Source organism: Cricetulus griseus, chromosome 6 (genome assembly GCF_003668045.3).
Source record: "Cricetulus griseus strain 17A/GY chromosome 6, alternate assembly CriGri-PICRH-1.0, whole genome shotgun sequence".
In the NCBI taxonomy this organism is placed as follows: domain Eukaryota; kingdom Metazoa; phylum Chordata; class Mammalia; order Rodentia; family Cricetidae; genus Cricetulus; species Cricetulus griseus.
In genome coordinates, this window is record NC_048599.1 from 212,043 (window position 1) to 231,317 (window position 19,275).

Sequence of the window (19,275 nt, forward strand, 5' to 3'; positions counted from 1 at the left end):
TGCAATACCACACATTCACACACACACACTCAAGCAGATTCGTGTACACACTCACAGGGTGGGGTTCTCTGCCCATGAAGGACCATGCCCTTAATCTTACCCCAACCAAAGACCAGGGACTGAGGCACAGAACCAGACCAATCTCTGGAACTTCAGAGTTAGGGGGACACAGAATGACCATAGTAATGTGGGTGGGCTGTGGTACACCAATGGCATACAGGACAATCCATCTGGTTTTATTGCCCTAAACTGTGTAAACTCCTAAAACTGGAGAGGTTTAGAAAGTCATACCCTACTGCAGATATGCACAGGGTCAGCTACCACTTAGGGACCTGAGTTAGGTGGCTATAAGAAGTTCCACAGAAGCACAGCTGGAGCCATAGTGTCCCTCCCTTAGTAATTGGACGACCCCTTTCTTCCACAGACTGAAGCATGCCATCCCAGGGAGTAAAGGGTGCACGGGAGCGGGACAAAAAGAGTGCATCTGGAACTGATGAGAAAGGTATGAAGGGCCGGACTACAGAGCCTCCCAAGGCAGGCTGGGCCTTGACGCAGGAGAGGCTGGCGGCCATGATCCCTACACAACGCCGCCGCTACCTGCTCTTCGGAGACATGCTCGACGACACAGGCGCATCCACTTCCATCTTTCCACGCGAGTCGGTGGAGGTATCCTACTGCATGCCCGACCCGCGCACCTGGACGCAGGCATTGGAACCAGCAGCTGTGCGTCAGAATCGGCTTCTGGGCGTCCTCAAGGCTGCAGAGGCCCGTGGCCGAATCCGCGCCATGAGGTTGCGCTACACCCGAATGCGGGTATGCCAAGGGCCTACCGGGAGGGCCCACCGCGCCGGCGGGAGGAGACAGATGGTGGGTGGCCTCTGGTCAGCTCGCCAGGGTTGCTCAGTAAGCTTGGTTTCCAGGCAGAGGAAATCACGCTCCTGATCCGGAGTCAGGGCTCTGCGCGCGCCGCCATCCGGCTGGAACTATTCCTACCACCCCAACTGAAGCCCACGAAGATCCCCGATCCTCTGGACCGTCAAGAGGTGCCGGAAAACCCGGAGACGGGTGGGAGGGCCCGTATCTCGCCACACATTGACCCCAGCCCCTTTTCTCCGCAGCGGAGGCGTGTAGAGACGATCCTGGAAGAGGCGGTAGATGGCCTCATGGTAGATGGCGGCATCTTCTCGCGATGACCGTGACCTTGGCCTACAGAAACCTCGGATTACAGTGGCTCCCCACCCTCTCACATAAAATTCTCTTTGGAGGGTTCTCTGGTCTTTCCCCTCTTTTTTCCCTGGGCTCCCGCAGGGAAGGGCAAACATGGATGCTGCCTCTCTCACAGCCACAGTCACAGACATCAGGGCACAAGAGATGGACTCTCCAAAGTAGGGAAATGTCGGTGGGTGGACACTCCTATCTCCAAACCACCTGCCCCCATCAGGTAATGGGTGCCCTTCAAAGCCACAGATGCGGGGAGGGCGTGAACTAGTGTGGAAAAGAATAGGGATGAATGAGCCTGCCTAGACACCAGCACCCACAAAAATCAGGGCTGTCTCCTAAATTAGGATCATTCCATCTGAAGACTGGGGTGGCATTCTGGGAGAGGGAATAAGCTCACCTTTGGAGAGTCCAGTCATGCCCAGAGGACCACCAGGTTGTGAACAGGGTGCTCCTCACCAAGGTCCCTGGATGGTGGGACAGAAGACTCACCCACAGCCTCCCTTTCATCAGAAACAGCCTCCTGTGCTCACTCATCCACCAAATATGGAGCACAGGAAGTAAGCCACTCATCCCGTTCTGACCACTAGACTCTGAAAAGCCCCCGGTTTCTGGGAGGCTCTTCTTCCTCTTCTCCACAGCATGGGTTCTTTGCAGAACCTGTGGTCTCTTGCCCTTCAGTCCTTTGGCCTTGTCCTTCTTCTTAGTCCCTACCCAGCAGGCTGGACAGAGGCAGAAACTATGGGGAGGTACACAGCTCCCTGTCCCTGCATGGGAGCTCCCCCTGGCTCTTCATGGAACAGAGAACAGAAAGGAAGAAGAGATCAAAACTGTGGTCCAGAAAGCTCTTACTCACTGATGGCCAGTTCCCAGGGCTCTGTTTCCTCAGCTGGTCTTCTCCCCCTGCGCATGACCCTTCTCACTTTCTGGCCTGTTGCTGCCCTGGGCCTTGATCCAAACCCAGATGGGAGCACTCACAAATCAGCAGCAGCTCTTAGGAGGAGGGGAGGGGGTTTCAGGCAATGGGGAGGATGGCAGAGCAGGGAAATGGTAGGTTTGGACATGGGTGTAGACAGGGAAAAGGAGACAGTCTCTTCATCCAGGAATGATGGTCACACACACCCAGATTGTAGTCTTCTAATGACAGTCAATTACACCAGATGATAGCCAATGCTGGGCTCCTCTGGTCAAGCTCCTTGTAGAGGAGCTTGCCAAGGATTTGCCAAGAGCCTAGAAAAACTTCATCTATTTAGTAAAGTCACTTTTCCAACCCTGCATTTCTTCATGGTGATCACAGAGATGTCTAAGATTACCGCAGTGTCCCACATAGTGAGTAATTCAGATAAGTACCTCAGAGCAGAGGGCTGAGGACACACACACCAACATCCTGAGAAGGCCAGCATAACAATGGCAAAAGAGCTCTACACCAAGTGTCAGACCAGCTTAAGAGTGCCACTTGATCTCCACATCAGTGAGGGATTGGGTTTACAGAGTAGGCTAAGGAAGGTGGCACAGGATCCCTCTGTCTGAAGAAAATCCAACGAGGATACAAAGCCTGTGGCCCATGCACAGTTAAGTGGGGCTTATGAGTGGCTGGTGCCGGGGTGGGGGGTGGGGCTGGGAGTAGGGGTCCTGCTCTAGAAAAGGGTAAATTGTGTTAAAGTTCCATCCTCACTAGTGTCACTTGCTCAGTGCTCCTGGTCTCCTGCCTAGATTTAGGGGCATTCTCTGTGCTTAAAGATGCTAATTGAGTATAGAACAGATGTAAGGTAGCAGAGAACAAGTGGGTAGGCATGTAAAATGAACTGAGGGGAAGAACGCATACTGACTTCTACCCACAGCCAGTTGCCCACACCAAATACTGCAGAATCAGCTTTGTTTTGTTGTCTCCACCTGGTATTGACCCATTTCTACTGGGCCTCCTTATTCTAAACTGTGTCCACTTCTCAGGACTATTATCTAAAGCAACTACTACTGTTTAGATGGGCTTCTTAGCCTCTACCTTGCTTTGGAATCCATCAGGTGGCAGCTAAAGGGTTCTGGCTTTTTTCATCAAGCCCCACACAGCATTAGAGAAAGCCTGGTAGCCTCAGGCTCTCAACCAATGTTCTCTCTTCATCCAGACTCCCTGAACATCATGGCAACATCCTGCCCTCCTCACCTCTCACCCCATCCCTTTTGGGCCTGTCTCCCATTCTAGTCCACTGCAGTTAGCTCCAGGTCAGTCTGTCTGCCTGGGACCCGCTGCCTCAAGAGTGGGTATTTGCTTTGCACCTCTAACTTCTGTGGTCAGCATATACAACCTGTGCGATTAAAAAGTTTTTTTTTTTTTTTTTTTTTTTGCAAGACCCTAGCACCTGAACTGGTTAGGCTGTGTTCCAGTGCTAAGAAGGGCAGGAACCGCATGGCCCAAGCAACCACACACACCCTACAAACCAAGTCTAAAGTAGGGTCAGGGCCCCTGGACACTTGCCCAGAGCATGCTGGGATAATGAGCTAATTCAAATCTGCACCCAATAATAAAGGATCTGAAGAGCTGGCCAAAGAGTAAGGCCATTTGCAGAAAAGGCTATCTTGGAGCAATTTGAGGGGTCAATAGGGAGGGACTCAACTAGGCCCCAGAAACTTTCGGGGTAATTTGATATAAGAACCTGCATTCACAGTGCCCACCAAGCTGCAGTTCCTGAATCTCCCTTTCTCTGTGGACAGCAGAGTGACAGACCAGACTCAGAAATGCGAAGGGGTGGGGCGGACAGGGCAGTACAACAGGCCAGTCCTTCCCAAAGGCCTCTTCTCATCCTGCCAAGAAGCACACTGGGCTCAGCTCTGGTGCCCCACACTGCACTACCACAGAAAGGAAAGGCTGGGAAAACCTAGCTAACCAGACGGAGCGCCGGCTCAATCCACTGTCTGTGTACGACTCACCCCTCAGGGTCACCATGCCACGCTACCGCAGGACGACACGCCAGCGCGGGTGGGGCGCGGGAGCGGGCGCGGGGCGGGGCACTGCGGGCGAGCAGGCGCTGGGGCTCGAGGAAGTCCCGGCCCCTCTCTTTGGGGAAGTACCGTGGAGGCGCCTGCGCACTGCGCCTGCGCCCCCTCCCCGGCGACAAGCAGGACTTCGGATCGCGCGGGCGCTGTGACTCGGGGACTCTGCGGTGAGTGCGGCGCTGGACCGCGGGCGGGCCCCGGAGATGTAGATGCCGGCTCTGTTCCCGGACTTCAGCGACCAGCCCACGTGGACCTGGGTCGCGGTGGGACCGGAGCCCACCCCCTGCGCGTGGGGGAGGGAGAGCCGCAGCAAGGTTCCCCTTTTTCTTCAGCTCAGAGCTTTGAGAAGTAATTGCTAAAGGTGGGGGCCGGAAGAACCCAGGTTTCCGTGTCTCCCGCCCGCTAGCCTAGTGGGGAGGGGCCAGGCCAGACACCGATCCACCACCTTACCCACCCTTCGAGTTGGGTCCACTAGCCACTCGGCCCGGCGAGCCTTAGGGGTGAATGTTGCGCCCCCTCCACAGCCCCACCCGAGAGGGATTCTGTGCGCCTTCCTATCTCGCGAATACCCAGGAGTACATCTTGCTGTCTGACTTAAGTCCCTGCTGCTTTAGAGCACGCCCCTTCGGCAGCCAGGGTGGGGCCCAGACCGAACCTGGCCCTCCCGCCCCCATCCGCCTTTAGGTCGCTGGTGAGTGGGGCCTCATGGCGAATTCCTTAAGAAAGGGGTGGGGGCGTCAGAGACTGCGAGAGGGACCGCGAAGAAGAGACCAGCCCTCCAGACGACCCCACCAGCAGAAAGCAGTAACTGGGTGGGGGCCTACCATCCCACAGGTGGGCTTGGGCAGCGGGGTTCGCCATGGTGAGAGAGGTCTGGCCCGCCATGGAGGTACAGGTAGGACAATGACAGTGTGGGATGGAAGTGGGAATGGAACCCCTGTTACCCCCCCCCAAAGGTTCTTTTCTTTTCTTTCTTTTTTTTTTTTTTTTTTTTTTTTTTTTTTTTTTTTTTGGACTGGTCGGGCTTGAACATTTTCTTCTGTGGAGCAACACGGCAGCCATTCCCCAGGGAGCTTCTGTCCCCAGAGACCAGATTTGCTGCATTTGGTCTCAGCATAGACTTGGGAGGCCAACGCCTGGGAGGCTTGGGGAGGGAATGAGCCATCCAGTATCCGGAGATGGGGCAGGAAAACCCTAATTCAGATGCTGGGCTCCCCTTCCCTAGAAAGAAGGGAGGCGGTAGTCAAGAGCACTCTGGACGACATGGGTGGTCCCAACCGACCTTTGATGGGTGCAAGGAGCCAGGACAAGAGCCTGCAGCTGGGGAAAATGGCAGACACCTGCGTCTGCACAAACTGGACCCCAGCATCCAGGCCCCACACACCCCAGGCTGTTCCCTGTCCAGTCAGCTGGTTGGAGATGGAGCATCTGAGGGATGGTCTGCAGGGTGATGACTCTGGAGAGCCTAGAGACCTTAGGCTACTACACCCCTTCCTTTCCCTAGAAGCTCCACCCCAGGGAAGTACAGCCCAAGCTACTTTTGTGTCCTGGTTTGCACGCTGGGAGACTTGGGAACCCACCATCTCAGAAATCGAGCCAGGTGGTGGGGCTGCCCTCAGTGTACAGACCTCAGGCAGAAGAGGATAAAGGGCCTCCCTCTGCTGGATTCAGGGCTACAGGAGGGTGGATTTCATCGACAAAGTAACGTGAGCCCCAGGTTAATGTGAGGAAGGTGGGCAGAGCAGAGATCTTAAGGCCTGGATAGCCTAGCCTCCACCTGGTCAGAAATGGGCACAGGCTGGGGAGAGAGGAGGCATTCAAAACTGCTGCCAGGGTGCTAATTGGATGCTTTGCTTCTGTTTTTCCTGGGGACACTGGAATTTGAAGTCAGCTTTCAGAGGCCTGAGAGGTTCCTAGAACCCCCTGTGAAGGTGTGGTCCAAACATCAAGAATGATAAATCATATGAAAACCCATTGAAGAGCCCAAGGCTCCAGCTAAGCAGCTGATCCTCCCACATTGCCACCCCAGCTTCCATGGCTAGCACTCCCTGCTTCTGCATCCTCAGGAGAAAAAGGGAAACCAGGGTGAAGTGGGGGTGTCTGACGCAGCCAAGGACCTAAGAGCCTTGTTACCTAAGTACACATCTCTCGAGTAACCCCCCACCTCCATTCCTCACTTTCAGGAAGTCTTGTTCTGAATTCTACTCAAGTACTCTGGTGCCTCAGACCTAGCCCTCTGCAGTCATCTGGGTAGCATGTCTACCCACCTACCTAGAGGGAGGGAGCCATCAGAGTATCCTACCATCTCCATACCAGCCTGTAGCTCCAGTCCCCTTAGGAGGGGCCAGGAGCCGGAAGCCAAGAAAGAGGAACCCAGGCTTCCGGCTTCTTGGGGACTGAGTAGATGGGGGTATCTTAGAGCCCTTTGTGGGAGGCCCAACTGCAGTAGCCCCATCATTGCCTGGGGCACTTCCATATGGGGTTAGCACACAGACTTGGGGTAGAGCTCTGAGCAAGCTCCCTCTGAGGGACCTGAGGTGGTTGCAGAGGTTACAAGGTGGGCCCAGGTCACAGGCCCTCAGTCAGAACTCCCAACACTCTTCTCAGATCCAAGCTCCCAGACTGCAGTGAAGGTCCAGAGCTGGCACCACAGAATCTGTGCAACCCTCTCCACCCACACATGCCCACCCCACATGAGGCGGAGAAACAGGTAGGCACTTCCTCCCTCTAATTGGGTTCCTGGACACCTGAGGCCCTTGGGGGCACAGCCAGTTGGGCAGATGGGCAGACATAGGGTCCAGTGAATTCTGGAATGGAGGTTGAGGCAGCCCCCTCTTCCTCAGCACACAGGACCAGAGGAGGCGGACAGGCCCCCCTCGATGTCCAGCCATGATGCAGCCCCCTCAGGACCCCCCAGTCGCAACCCCTGCTGCTTATGCTGGTGCTGCTGCTGCAGCTGCTCCTGGTATGTGGACCTTAAGGGTGCAGCTTATACTGGGAAGAAGACCCCAGGGCATTTGGGCAGGGGTACATGGCTCAAAGAGGGCAAAACCAGAGTATATAGGCCTGGGGGTACATGGTATATGGGCCTGGGGAGCAGCTCATAGAAGAGATACAGAAGCACTGAGGCATATAGGGGTGGGATGGGGTGGATTTTAGGACTCAGACCCAGTCCTGTTCCCTAGACCCTCCACAGGCTAAGAAGAAACTACTTGTAGACAGGTGCCTCTGCCACAGCATCACCCTGTCCAGAGATTGCTGAGAGCCCTGTTGGCTGGTAGTAGTGCCCACATCCTCTAAGGGGCTTTATATGGCTCTTAAACTTTGTGTGTATGAATGTTTTGCCTGAATATGTGTGCCACATGCATACCTGGAGAGGCCAGAAGGTGTTGGAACTGGAGTTACAAATGGTTGAGAGCCAACATATAGGTCCTGAGAACCAAATGCTCTTAAACACTGAGCAATCTCTCAGACCCCTTTGTGTGGCTCTTAAACCTGGTGTGCTGGGGCATACTATATGCAAGAGCCAAGCAAACGGCATGCATATGGTGCCCATGCACTCACCATATACCGGTTTATACAATTGAGATCTGTCCAGACCAGAGACTTGGATAAAGGAACAACTGGCCCTGGGCAGAAAGGCATTTAAGGTTTGGGGGTGTCTAATGGCAGGAGTAGAGAAAAATGGTAGAAGTTTTCTACTTTACTACAATCTGGCACTACACAGACTAAGGGATCTATTGAACAGCAAGTCACCCAGACCAGGGTAAGGCAAGATTCGAGGAATGAAATGTGAATAGGTAGGGCTCAATGGAAGTTTGAGCTGTACTGTTGCTGAGAAGCCAAGCCTGGTAGGAACTGAATTGTCTCCACACCTGTGGGAATGAGTGTTCATTGTGCCAGCTGAACATAGACCTGACAGGGAGAAGTTTCCCTTGGAAGCAGGATCCAGGATCAGACAGGTATAAACACATTGGAGGGGCTCTTACCCTACATTGACCAATGAGTCATATTGCTGACATTAGGCCTGAAGTGTGGGGTTTTCAGTGGCCTTAGGGATGAGCTCCAACTAGACTGAGGAGTATGGTTCTATCCAGCAGTACAAAGAGAGGGAGGGATACCAGGAACCAGAAGAGTCCAACTGCTGACCAGAAAAGAGGCTTCAGTGAGAGAACAAGAGGATGTGAAGAAGGCTTACCCTAGGAGCTTCCTTACAACAGACTTACTGGTGTAGGCACTAACATGACAAAACATACATATAGCCACAGTGATGTGTAGAGAACCCAACTGCATAAGGTAGTACTTTCCTTTGCCACTAGGAACCAAGAACGTCAGCGAGCTTGGCAGGCTTCTCGGGAAAGCAAACTGCAACCCCTCCCCAGCTGTGAAGCTTGGTGAGTACAGCAGCCATTGTGTGTGCAAGCATGTATGTGTACTTGTGTGCATGACTGAAGTCTGATATAGTCTGGCCCTAATGCTTGCAGCACTCCACCAAGCCCTGAGGAAGTACAAAGCTGGGCACAGTCCTTTGACAAGTTGATGCATAGCCCCACGGGCCGCAGTGTGTTCCGGGCATTCCTGCGCACAGAATACAGTGAAGAGAACATGCTCTTCTGGCTGGCCTGTGAGGAGTTGAAAGCAGAGGCCAATCAACATGTGGTGGATGAGAAGGCACGACTTATCTATGAGGACTACGTGTCCATCCTGTCCCCCAAGGAGGTGCGCCAGATGCAGGGATAAATGGGGGTTGGCCTGGGAAGGGCACTGCCCCACCCCCTGACCTTGGTGCCTGCCACACAGGTGAGCCTGGACTCCCGTGTGCGAGAAGGCATCAATAGGAAGATGCAAGAGCCATCACCCCACACATTTGATGATGCACAGCTGCAGATCTACACCCTCATGCACCGGGACTCCTACCCTCGCTTCCTCACCTCTCCTGCCTATCGTTCTCTACTACTCCAGGGGGCTCCACAGTCCTCCTCTGAGGCCTAGGTGCTTGCCACACAGATGTTCTACTCCTACAGGCAGACTAGGGGCTAACCCTGCCCCATTTGGTTGGAAGTAGATTCAGTCCCAATGGCAACTGCAATGTTCTGCTCTGCCCTATCCTGCTCCAACTGGGGGTTCTCCTAGATGGTGCCTCAGACCCCCCCCCCCCCCCGAGGTACGTGCCTAGGAGATGTTCTCATAGAGAACAGCCTCTGCCAACAGGTTTGTAGCAGGAGAACTGTTTATTCCTCAGACCAGATGTAGGACCTCAGAGTCAGGCTCAAATAAAGAGCCCATTTATATTTTATATGTTAGTGAACTTTAAAATTGGAAATATGTCCTTATTGTACATTTTATCAAAAGAAAAGAGAAGGCTTTCACATTCACCTCTATTCCCTCACATGCCAAAAACATAATATAGTATTCTTGACCTTTTAAAAATAAGTTTCCGTTTATCCCACAATTGGAGTAGGAAGTTGGAGAAGAAGCTCATCCATCCGGACTCTACCCTGTGCCCTGCCCCATAACAGTGGCCTTAGTAGGTAACTATTCTGAGCCCTGCCCAAGGTATGGCTCTAGGAACTGGCCTCAACTCTTAAATGGGTCAGCATCCCACAAAGGCTTGAGATGCAACTGAAGATTATCCCAAACCCTTGTATACTTGGTGAAATGTCTTCCTAGAGGCTAGGAGGGACAAAGCTGATGATGTGGCCTCCTCAGAGTAGCTAGGCACAATGTCATTTTCATCTTAGGAGTCCAATAAAGCAAAGCACCCACTACTTTGATCCTCCAAGTTGCTGGGAGTTTCAGCAATTTGAAGCTAGAATTGATCTCAGTCCAGAGACCATCCTCCCCCATGTGGTGAGCAGAGTGAAGGACTGAGCAAAATATCCTGAAAGGACACCAGGTCCTTGGACTGCCATGTCTAGTGAGGAGGGGTGAACACTGGGCAAGGTCCTGTTCTAACAAGTCTCATATGCCACTGCCCATACAGCCAGCATGGTAGGACACATATAAGCAGTATATCCTAGAATCACATGTCAAGTGATCTCTCTGGAAAACAGACATGCTCTTGCCTATATTGCCCTACCACAACTTAGTTCAAGTGTTGTCTGAGCCCAGGGAGGAGAGGTGTTTAAAGGAATGGAAGAACAAGACCCAACTGAAGCCTGTGTATAGCTCACCAGGAGCAGAGCCAGAGAAAGGCAAAAGAAAACATTTAATGAGAGACAAAGGGCAAAAAGGTGCATGGCAGGCAGGCAGACTGGGACAGAGCATGCCACCTTCTGGGGATCTCCAGAGAAGCTGTGTCCACCAAGAACATTGCAGGAGGGGGCAATGCTAGCCATGGCCAGGACAACACATCAGTACAAGGGATCAGCAGAACTGCAGGAAGGCAGAGAATATCTGACCAAGGCCCCACATGACCCCTAGGGCAGAAATGGGACAGGCATGGGGCTCCATCCCAGAGACTCCCAGGAGGCTAGCTGGGTACAGTGGGCCCTGGTTCCTACTTAAGGTCCAATATGTGCTGAGACAGGACTGGAGGTGAGCATTCTGGGCCCACCCACCTACCTTCCAGCGGTTCCCACACTCGTTGCAGACAACATAAGTGGTCATGGGCTCATCGGAGCTGCGGGTCTGCACCTGTAGGGTGGGTGGCTGAATCCCTGGTTTTGCTGCCCTGATCTGGACAGTCCTGGTTTCATACCCCCTGATCTCTACTGATGACTTGATTTGAAACTTCCCAGTGACCTCTCAACCTTCTAGAACTGGGCCTGTGGAGGAGGTGGATCACCACAAGAGACTTTTGTGGGCCTGAACAACTGGGATCAGTAGAGTAGAATGTTGGATAAGTGCAAGATTCCCAACAAGAGGGTCTATATAGTGACCCTCTATAGAGTCAGCAGAGATGCCAGTGGCCCTGGCCATCTAGGAGACCCAAGGAAAAAACCTTACTTCACAGAGCTAGGGCCAGTCCTTACAGGTAGTGAGGACTGAGTGGCCCTGCCCCTCATGCCCTATTATAGATGATGACAGCTTCCACAAGCCCTGGAACAGTCTACCAGAGAGACCATCTTAATCCACTCCCCTCTTGGAGTCTACATGGTCTCCCCAGAATACTTCAGCCTCTACCTCCACAGCAGGGTCTGAAGGTAACTACAGACACTAACAAACAATACTACACTCCTGTCTCTCCATGCTGGTCAGGGCCAAGCCACCTAGCCCTGGCACAGGTCCCCAGACCAGCAGAAGTAGGGACATAGGTGGTATCCAAGAAGAGGATGGGTATACCCTGAGGTCCCAGCCAAGGAAGATAGAGTGGACCCCAACCTGCGTGTAGGTGCAGTTCTTCTTCTTGCACTTGCTGCAGGTGAACAGGTCAGTCTGTGTGCCACCTGTGCGGGCCATCTGATGCTCACGGATGGCCTCCTTGGTCATGGCCTTGCGGATCTCCTTCAGCTCATCACTGGCCATCTCCTGATAAAGGGGCCAAGTGTTCAGCCTGCAACTCTGCAGAAACAGCCTGCCCCAGCCCTTCCCAGTGGGGCTCACCTCTGATGTCATCACAGCTATCTGCTGGGGTGTAATGGCACCACACAGCACGTTTCGCCGCAGGCCAGGGTTCTTGGCATCTTTCAGGTTGGAGATCCGGCTCCGCACGCGGTTCTTGTACTTCATATCTGTGTTTCCCACATCCAGGAAGATGCGTAAGGGTATTTAAGGACCCATCTGAGGTTTCTGAGCTCCATCCCCTCCTTGGAGTCACATGAGAAATGTTCTTCCCAGCAACATGGAGATGAGTTTACCCACCCAAGCCCTTTGGAGGAACTGAGGGGCCATCATATTGTGCTTTCTCTAAACCCATTCCTGTTTGAGGCCCAGATCTATCAAGTAGTCACAGCCCCTTACCCATCTATGGCCCAGGAAAGGTCAGGGGATCACCCCAAGAGGGCACTGGATAACCTACCAGTGTTATCTAACAGCTACTGGAGAAGCACAACTCTGGCCTACAGACTCTACCAGAAGCCTTTAACCCTGTATACACTGTGTAAAGGATATACTCCTCGATCTGAGCTGACAGATGCTCGCAGTCTACACCAACAGCCTTGTGGTCGTCTGCAAGAGGGAGCCCTCATTAGTTTCCCCCACTGGCTTTTTCCACCTGCCACTCCTCTGCTTGCACAGCACCCCAGAAGCTAAATAGGTCACTTCATTCCTGGGAAACAGTTCCCAAGATACAGGTGTTCTGGAGACCCCAAAACCCAAGCCTCCTCCCTAGGTCACAGTAGGGAATGTGACTAAAGAGAAGATCTGTGCTGGTGGCGCATGCCTTTAATCCTAGCACTCGGAAGGCAGAGGCGGTGGATCTCTGTGAGTTTGAGGCCAGCCTGGTCTACAAAGCAAGTTCCAGGATAGCCAGAGCTGTTAACAGAGAAACCCTGTCTCAAAAAAACAAGAGAGAGAGTATGTTACCTCTCTGACAGCAACCTTTAAAGCAGGCAGAGGCCCAGGCCACCCTAGGAATCTGGACGAGTATTAAAATCAGAGCTTGTAGTACTCACGGTCCGTTTGCAGGGCCAAAGTCAGCATTTCACGGCATTTGTTTCGTACAGCATCACAGGTGATGGGAACTGAGGGAAATGTGGTGATCCTCGGAGTGGATAAGGTCCTAGGTGGGTCTGGCTTCTTGCAGCTAGAGAGACAAAGCCTACTGGGCTCAGACTGAGCCTGTTAAGCTAAGTTATGCATCTTCATTAGCTGTTGTACACCACTGGGAGGCCACCCAGTGCACTCTCTGGGTGATCCCCTGGCCTTTCCTGAGCCACAGGTGATTCCCCAGAAAAGCAAACATGGACACCACACTGACCTCCAAAGCCCGTTTGCTCTATCCTGACAGACCCCCAGCTAGACCCAATGACTTCATTCATCCATAGTTCAGCCTAGAATGCCTGTGTGCTCAGGCTTCCTTATCAGAGAAAGGCATTGGCCACAAGGTCCACAGTGAACCACAAATCACTCCCCAAGTGGATGCCAGATCCTTCCTCAACAATCAGTGTCTCAATAAAATGCTCCCTAGTCAAAGGGGGCTGAGATATTCTTGCTAGCTTCAGAGTGTCTGCTTCCCAAGAGACCCAAAACATGGACCATGCTGTGAATACCTCTCTGCTAATGGCAGAAACAGGCAGGTACTTCTGGAGTAAAGATGAAGTGGGAGATCACCCAAAGTCAAGTCTTATCACAGGTGACCCCACTCAACACAAATGAAATTGGGCAAGGATCTCAGGTTTGGGCCCAATAAAAGACTTGCCTACCAGTCATCCTATCTACCCACCAGGCCCTTTCCTCTGGAAATCAGCAGCATCAGGTGGCTTTCTGGGGCAAGATCCACTGTATAAGCATGCTAATGAGCTCAGGACATGACATCATATCAGGACTGCAAGGCTGGAGTCCAGAGCATAGGCTATTGTAGCCTGGTCTCAGCCTCTGGCCACTGCTACCACCTGATCAAAGGAGCCTCTCATCCATAACCTGTAACTAGCAGTGCCCCTAGTCTCCATGGTAACAGGTTTTCCCTGACCACCTTTTAGGCAATGGTATGACAACACTTGAATGTGGAGATCTGAGCTGTGCCCACCTATAGCTCTGGCTAGCATTGCATGAGTGACCCATTCATCAATCCTGCTGAGCAGCAAAAAGATAGGGTCTAAGTAAACAGGCAAGGAGGCCTGGGGCTGGGCCAGATCCTGATGGGTAGCCCCTTCTTACTGAATGTCTCAGTGATGACACTGACAGCCAAGCAGACTCAGCCAGACATCTTAGATGGGCAAGAAGGGAACTGAGCAGTGGGACAGTATCCAACATGAGGCTGACTAACCTTACAAATGGTGACCTAGAAAGGGCCTCTCCCTCAGAGCAGTGCCCAGGCAAATAGACATCAGCCTTCTTTTCCTACTGAGGCAAGAGGCAGAAATGTATATACCTGCCATCAGATATGCTACCTGAGATCCGTAGTCCCTGAGGTATCCTTTGAGGATGATGTGGGCAGAGGTGTGCCCCTCCCTTGATCCCTGGTCTTGCCATCAGAAACATCTGTCATTATCAGAAAACAGATGGTATAGACTGGTCAGGAGCAGGTAGCCAGGTGCCAGCTCAGCCTCAGCCTGGCCATTATCCCTACTGCTCAAAGCCATTAGATAAGCAAGGTGCCAGGAGGCCACCAGACCTTCCTCCCAGTCCCCAGCAAGCCCACCAGCCTCTTCAGGACCCACCCTCCTCAAGCCCCCACTCAAGCAAGCTGCTGAGGGACTCTTCAGGTCCAACCTGGCCAGAAAACAAGCAAATGCCTCATAAAAGTCTCCTTCGGAAAACATGGGCCTTGCCCAAAACCTGTACTGGGGATCAGGACAAACTAACCCTGAGGCTTCTTGATGGCCATGTGACTATAAGGAGGGACAGATCCTGGGTTGTCTCACAGAGGTGTAGACAGAGCCCAGGAATGGTTGCCGCCCTAATCAATGGGAGCATCTCTGCAGCCTAGTTGTCCACTGTCCCCACAAACAGATGCTGTCTGCCTAGCTTACCTCTTGCAGAGGTAGCAGCCCCACCTCCTCCTCCTTCATCTGGAGCATGCTGACCTGGACCTCCTTTTCTGTTGACCTCCCGCAGCTTGAAAATCTCCTCCCCAGCATATACACTTGTCTCAATGGTCACGCCTCCCAGGCCATCCCCTCCCCATCACAACAGATGACATCATCTTCCATCATCCTCATCCACTTCCAGACCAGGGATGAGTACTCTCTGGCCTGTTTTTTGTATCCCACAACCAGAGAGCCTGAGTAAGAGCAGCAGAGTCATCACTCTATGCTGTGCTGAGCAGCAAGAGCCACCCTTCACATTCTGACCCGTACCCAAGAGCTTCTTCCAGGACTTGATGAGGGATTTGGCCAGTGCAATGAGCTCTTCATCTGAGCTCTGCTTCCGCAGGGCATTGACAGACATCCCAACACGGGTGGACTGCAAGGCAAGTGGCTTGGGTCAGAGGTGGTAGGGACCTGTTCCAGAGGCAGATCGTCACTTGGCTCCCACAGGGAAGGGCTGGGGAATGGGCAGGGACAGAAAGACCTCTCTCCCCAATGGCTATGATCTCACTTGGAACCCAGAGGGCCCCCTCCCACTTCAATGATCACCAGAGAGAATCAGAAGCCCTCTCCTTAGAGCAGTTGTTTATGCCAACTAAGCCTTGTATGAGTCATATAAGGAACTCTGCTAGATGTTCTTGGTTACTGTCTCTGGAATCATCTTATACCAGAAGCAGAAGAGCTTACCTGGAGCAGGTGTAATGTAACAGGCATGGCCTTCAGCTCCCGAAGCAAATCCATGGCTCCCTCCTGGAAGGAAAGAGGACCTTCATAAAAGACTAAACCTTAGTGGATCTTCCTGATCATATGGGGGGACAATTTACATGTCAGAAAGAAGCCACTCCTCTACCTTGAGAAGACCAGAGCACTGCACACACTACCACAACAGCGGCTTTTTACTGCCCCTGCACTAGGGCAAGACTAGAGACAAACAGCTTAATAGTGCTCTCCTCAAAGATCAGGTGGTTTCTCACCCTGCATCTGTGGTGACCTCCAGACCTCATGGTAACCACACCAGGTCACTGAGCAAACTACTAGAGAAAAAAATCCCAGTTTCTGCTCAACATGGAAGGACACTCAAGAGATATAACTCAGGTTCCTTAGACTTAGTCCATCTATGCCTTTCCTCAAAGTGCTCATCCATCAGTGTAGCACTTCTCCTGGGTACTGTAACAGACAACCCTGATTTTCTGCCTCTGCCCAAGCTCTATTCTTCAGTATCTACAGACAGGCTGCACCTCAAAGGCAGGCTCCTCCTATTCCTACCTTAAAACCCTCACTCTGCCTAAGACTGCTCTTCTCCCTAGCACTTCGAAGCTTTATTCAGGCACCTCCTTCCCACAGCTGACAGACTCTTCCAACATCGGACACTATTGCAATTGCTTTTCTCCAGGTTACCACTATGAACTCATGTGTCTTTACATGCCTCAAAGAGGCAGAGAAAACCCATCCAGCCCTTCAAACCTTCCACAGTAGAGACAGTGGGAGAGCCTGGGGCTGACCTCCAATCTATGTTAATTATCTGCTCAGACTGCAGCCTTGTTTCATGGCCCTAAAGCAGATCCTGCTGAGAAGACCTGATCCTTGGAGCCAGGGGAACTCATCCCCAACAGCTCTGTACTCCCACCCAGAAGGCCCGAACAAATCACCAGCAGCTCCAAGGAGCCTCTCAGGTTGCTGCTACCTCCCAGAACTTCTGCCGTTTCCCTTCTCCACTATAGAGTCCTGTCTGTGGCCTTCCACTCTTGCTGTGTCTCTGCCAGTTTCCAAGCCCCTGTAGATTCCCACCCCATCTCTGCCACCCTCAGTTCCAATTTTGTCATTTGGGTTTAACACCCTTAGAGGAAAGAAGCACCAGCAGGCCTCTGCACCCGTTATTACAGAATGTGGCTGTTTGGGGCATAAAGGGGAACCTAACTCTCTTCCGGATTTAGCCCCCCAACCCTGGCCAACAGGAACCCAGGACAATCCTGCTGGTCCTCAAAAGCTGTCCTGCAGCCCTCCACTTCAAGCACAGTTATGGGGAGGCTATACAGACTCATGACTCAGCCCCCATCTGTGCTGCCCTGGGATTGGTGCCGCGGATGGGCGGGTCATACTTAGCCTTAAGGCCACCTCCTGGTCCCTTCCCACCCACGGAAGGCAAGATGCAGGCAGGTGCCATCATTCCCTAAGGATGCTCCCGAAAGGTTACAAGGGTGGCCAGGGTAGGAAGGCAGGCTAGACTGTAGGCCAAGCCCACAGTGCCTTGGGGCAAGGTGAGGGGCAGAGTCGGTCTCCTAGGGTCTCAAGGACACAGGTTCATTTCGAAATCTACAGTCTGGCCACATCGACTTGCTGCTGCCTGAGGCTTGACTAAACAGGAAGGGAAATTTATTAAAGAAACCTAGTTCTGAAGGGTGGGGGCAGACATGGGAGACAACGGCTGGGCTAAGAACGCCCGCGACCACCGCTGGGCGAGGGGGCAGTGGGCGGCTCCCAAGTCAGCTTGGCGTCCAGTGCGAAGCGGCAGTCCCACGGTAGAGGGCGGGCCTGGGGCCGGGATCTCAACTAGTCTGAGTATCATTCTCCCCGAGGGTGGGTTCAGCCGGTTTCCACGGAGCGGGGGCCCCAGGGTCCTGGCGGCCCGCGCCCCTCACCGCGCTCTTCCTGGTCACCATCTTGTCCAGCCTCCGGGCGATCCGCGCAATCTCCTCCTCCTTGCCCATCACCACCTCGGTGGCGGCGGGTTGCGCCGGTTGCGCCACCCGGCCAGACCTCGGCCGCCGCCGCCTAGATGCGCGGTCCAAACCTCCGCCAGGCGGCCGCGTGCAACACACTCAAAAAAAAAAAAAAAAAAAAAAAAAAAAGTCTCCGCCCCCGGGACCACAACTCCCAGACGACTGTGCGGCGTGTGGCGCGCGGCCCGCTGGAAAAGGTAGTTCCTCCGAATGTCCGCCATCCGCGGAGCGACCGCCCACACGCCCTCCGAATGCCAGGGAGAGGATGGACTTGAGGGGAGGAGTATACTGCAATATGGTCTTTAATTCAACCCATCTCAGCCGCTTGCCCTGGTGATGCATTGATCGTTGGCTAGTCCACCCCGGTCGCCTTCACTTCGTAGAAGTGCTGTGGCGTCGGGACCTCTCAGCCAACCCCACTTACATCGTTACCAAGCCAACTTTGGGTCGTTCTTGACTCTACGCAGATGCAGCGCACACTGGGAGGTATCGGTCCCGGATTCTGAGAGGGCTTCTTGGGCAAGAATTCAGGCGCTGAAGTCAACCTAACAGGGTGTAAATCCCAGGTTCTGTTCTTTGCTCTAAGAGTCATCTCCCAACCTGAAGCGCGGGATCATCCGGTTCACATTGTACACTGAGAATAGGGCAGGGCTCAGGTACTGGGAAACATCATAACCATGCCCAGGCAAGGAAAAGAGGTACTCTTCTCCTCTTCTGTGTTGCTGATGGTTGCAGGTGTGCCGGTACCAAAAGACAGTTACTGTACCCACAGTAGCCACAAGGCCAGGGTGCAAATGGAATGTGCAAATGGCCTGGGATGGCCATTTAATCAGTTGTGACATCTTCACCATAAGGAAAAAGTATTGAATTCCTCGTAGGTAACAAAGCTTTTTCAGAAGCGCAGCTCTCCAGCTCCCATACCAACTCTAATTCTGCCCTGTCCTGGCATCTTGGCCCTTGCTCTAACCCTGTGTTTGAGCACTGAGTTGATGCTTGCAGGACCCTACAACAGCACAAGCAGTAAAGCCCCATGGCCTTCAACCATGCTGAAGGGACTATCCACAAAACTAGTCGTCCCAGTGATGAGCAACAGCAGCCTGTAGGTGGCAGGAGCAACCCACAAATCTGCTCAGACAATGGCTCCTTCCAGAGGAAAATCCAGTAGATCGCCAGCAGGGGAGCTATGGTAACAAAAAAAAAAAAAAAAAAAAAAAAAAAAACAGATCAAAGATGTGTTCATTACTGAGGGGTCCTCACTTGTGGGGTTGGCACTGACCCCACAACCCAGCCCTAGAAATCCTCATTCCCTGAGCTGGGGATAAGTTCAGTTGGTAGTGTTTGCTTATCATAAAGAAGCCACAGTACTGCATAAAACCAGGCATCACAGGTACCTGCCAGTACTCCCAGCACTTGGGAGGCAGAGGCAGGAAGATCAGAAGTTCAAAGTCATCCTCAGATATATATCCAGTTTGAGGGTAACCTGGGCTGTAAGAGCCCTTGTCCCAAAAACAAACAAAAAGCCCGGATCCCAGACTACAGGAGCTCCAAATCCAACCTTCTGGCCCTTGCTCGGAGAAGTCACCCCCCACATCACAACCTCGCAGTGCCCCCACACACACATACCTTTCTGATTTTGGGAGTTTTGTCTTCAGTGAAACTTCCCCACCAAACACCATCTGGACATCACCAGGTGTTCATTCCAACATGGTGTTGTC

The 19,275-nt window shown here is 52.9% G+C and overlaps 3 protein-coding genes across 21 annotated transcripts; 2 read left to right on the forward strand and 1 right to left on the reverse strand.

Annotated features, from left to right (window-relative positions):
* Window positions 1–215: 215 nt before the first annotated feature.
* On the reverse strand, window positions 216–17,670 carry Tcea2 (transcription elongation factor A2). 7 transcript variants are annotated; one of them, XM_027420015.2, is made up of 10 exons: window positions 17,480–17,669; window positions 15,528–15,590; window positions 15,111–15,216; window positions 14,202–14,292; window positions 12,765–12,910; window positions 12,262–12,318; window positions 11,755–11,909; window positions 11,533–11,679; window positions 10,774–10,845; window positions 10,373–10,605 (listed from the first exon to the last, which is right to left on the reverse strand). In XM_027420015.2, exons 1-10 carry the CDS (start codon window positions 17,546–17,548, stop codon window positions 10,576–10,578), a joined length of 936 nt encoding a protein of 311 aa, XP_027275816.1. In that variant the 5' UTR covers window positions 17,549–17,669; the 3' UTR covers window positions 10,373–10,575. The 7 variants fall into 7 exon arrangements, with proteins under 7 accessions (XP_035302239.1, XP_027275816.1, XP_027275815.1 ...); XM_027420014.2 differs by having other exon boundaries at window positions 10,373–10,628; XM_027420016.2 differs by having other exon boundaries at window positions 10,373–10,584; window positions 17,480–17,668.
* On the forward strand, window positions 351–1,155 carry Lkaaear1 (LKAAEAR motif containing 1). The gene is made up of 3 exons (XM_035446531.1): window positions 351–813; window positions 921–1,073; window positions 1,132–1,155. Exons 1-3 carry the CDS (start codon window positions 433–435, stop codon window positions 1,153–1,155), a joined length of 558 nt encoding a protein of 185 aa, XP_035302422.1. The 5' UTR covers window positions 351–432.
* Window positions 4,221–9,977, forward strand: Rgs19 (regulator of G protein signaling 19). Of its 13 annotated transcripts, XM_027420018.2 has the most exons (9): window positions 4,240–4,376; window positions 4,734–4,900; window positions 5,044–5,104; window positions 5,435–6,140; window positions 6,817–6,919; window positions 7,053–7,174; window positions 8,529–8,603; window positions 8,694–8,928; window positions 9,010–9,977. In XM_027420018.2, exons 5-9 carry the CDS (start codon window positions 6,890–6,892, stop codon window positions 9,199–9,201), a joined length of 654 nt encoding a protein of 217 aa, XP_027275819.1. In that variant the 5' UTR covers window positions 4,240–4,376; window positions 4,734–4,900; window positions 5,044–5,104; window positions 5,435–6,140; window positions 6,817–6,889; the 3' UTR covers window positions 9,202–9,977. The 13 variants fall into 13 exon arrangements, with proteins under 13 accessions (XP_027275830.1, XP_027275819.1, XP_027275820.1 ...); XM_027420019.2 differs by lacking the exon at window positions 5,435–6,140; XM_027420026.2 differs by lacking the exons at window positions 5,435–6,140; window positions 7,053–7,174.
* Window positions 17,671–19,275: the final 1,605 nt, after the last annotated feature.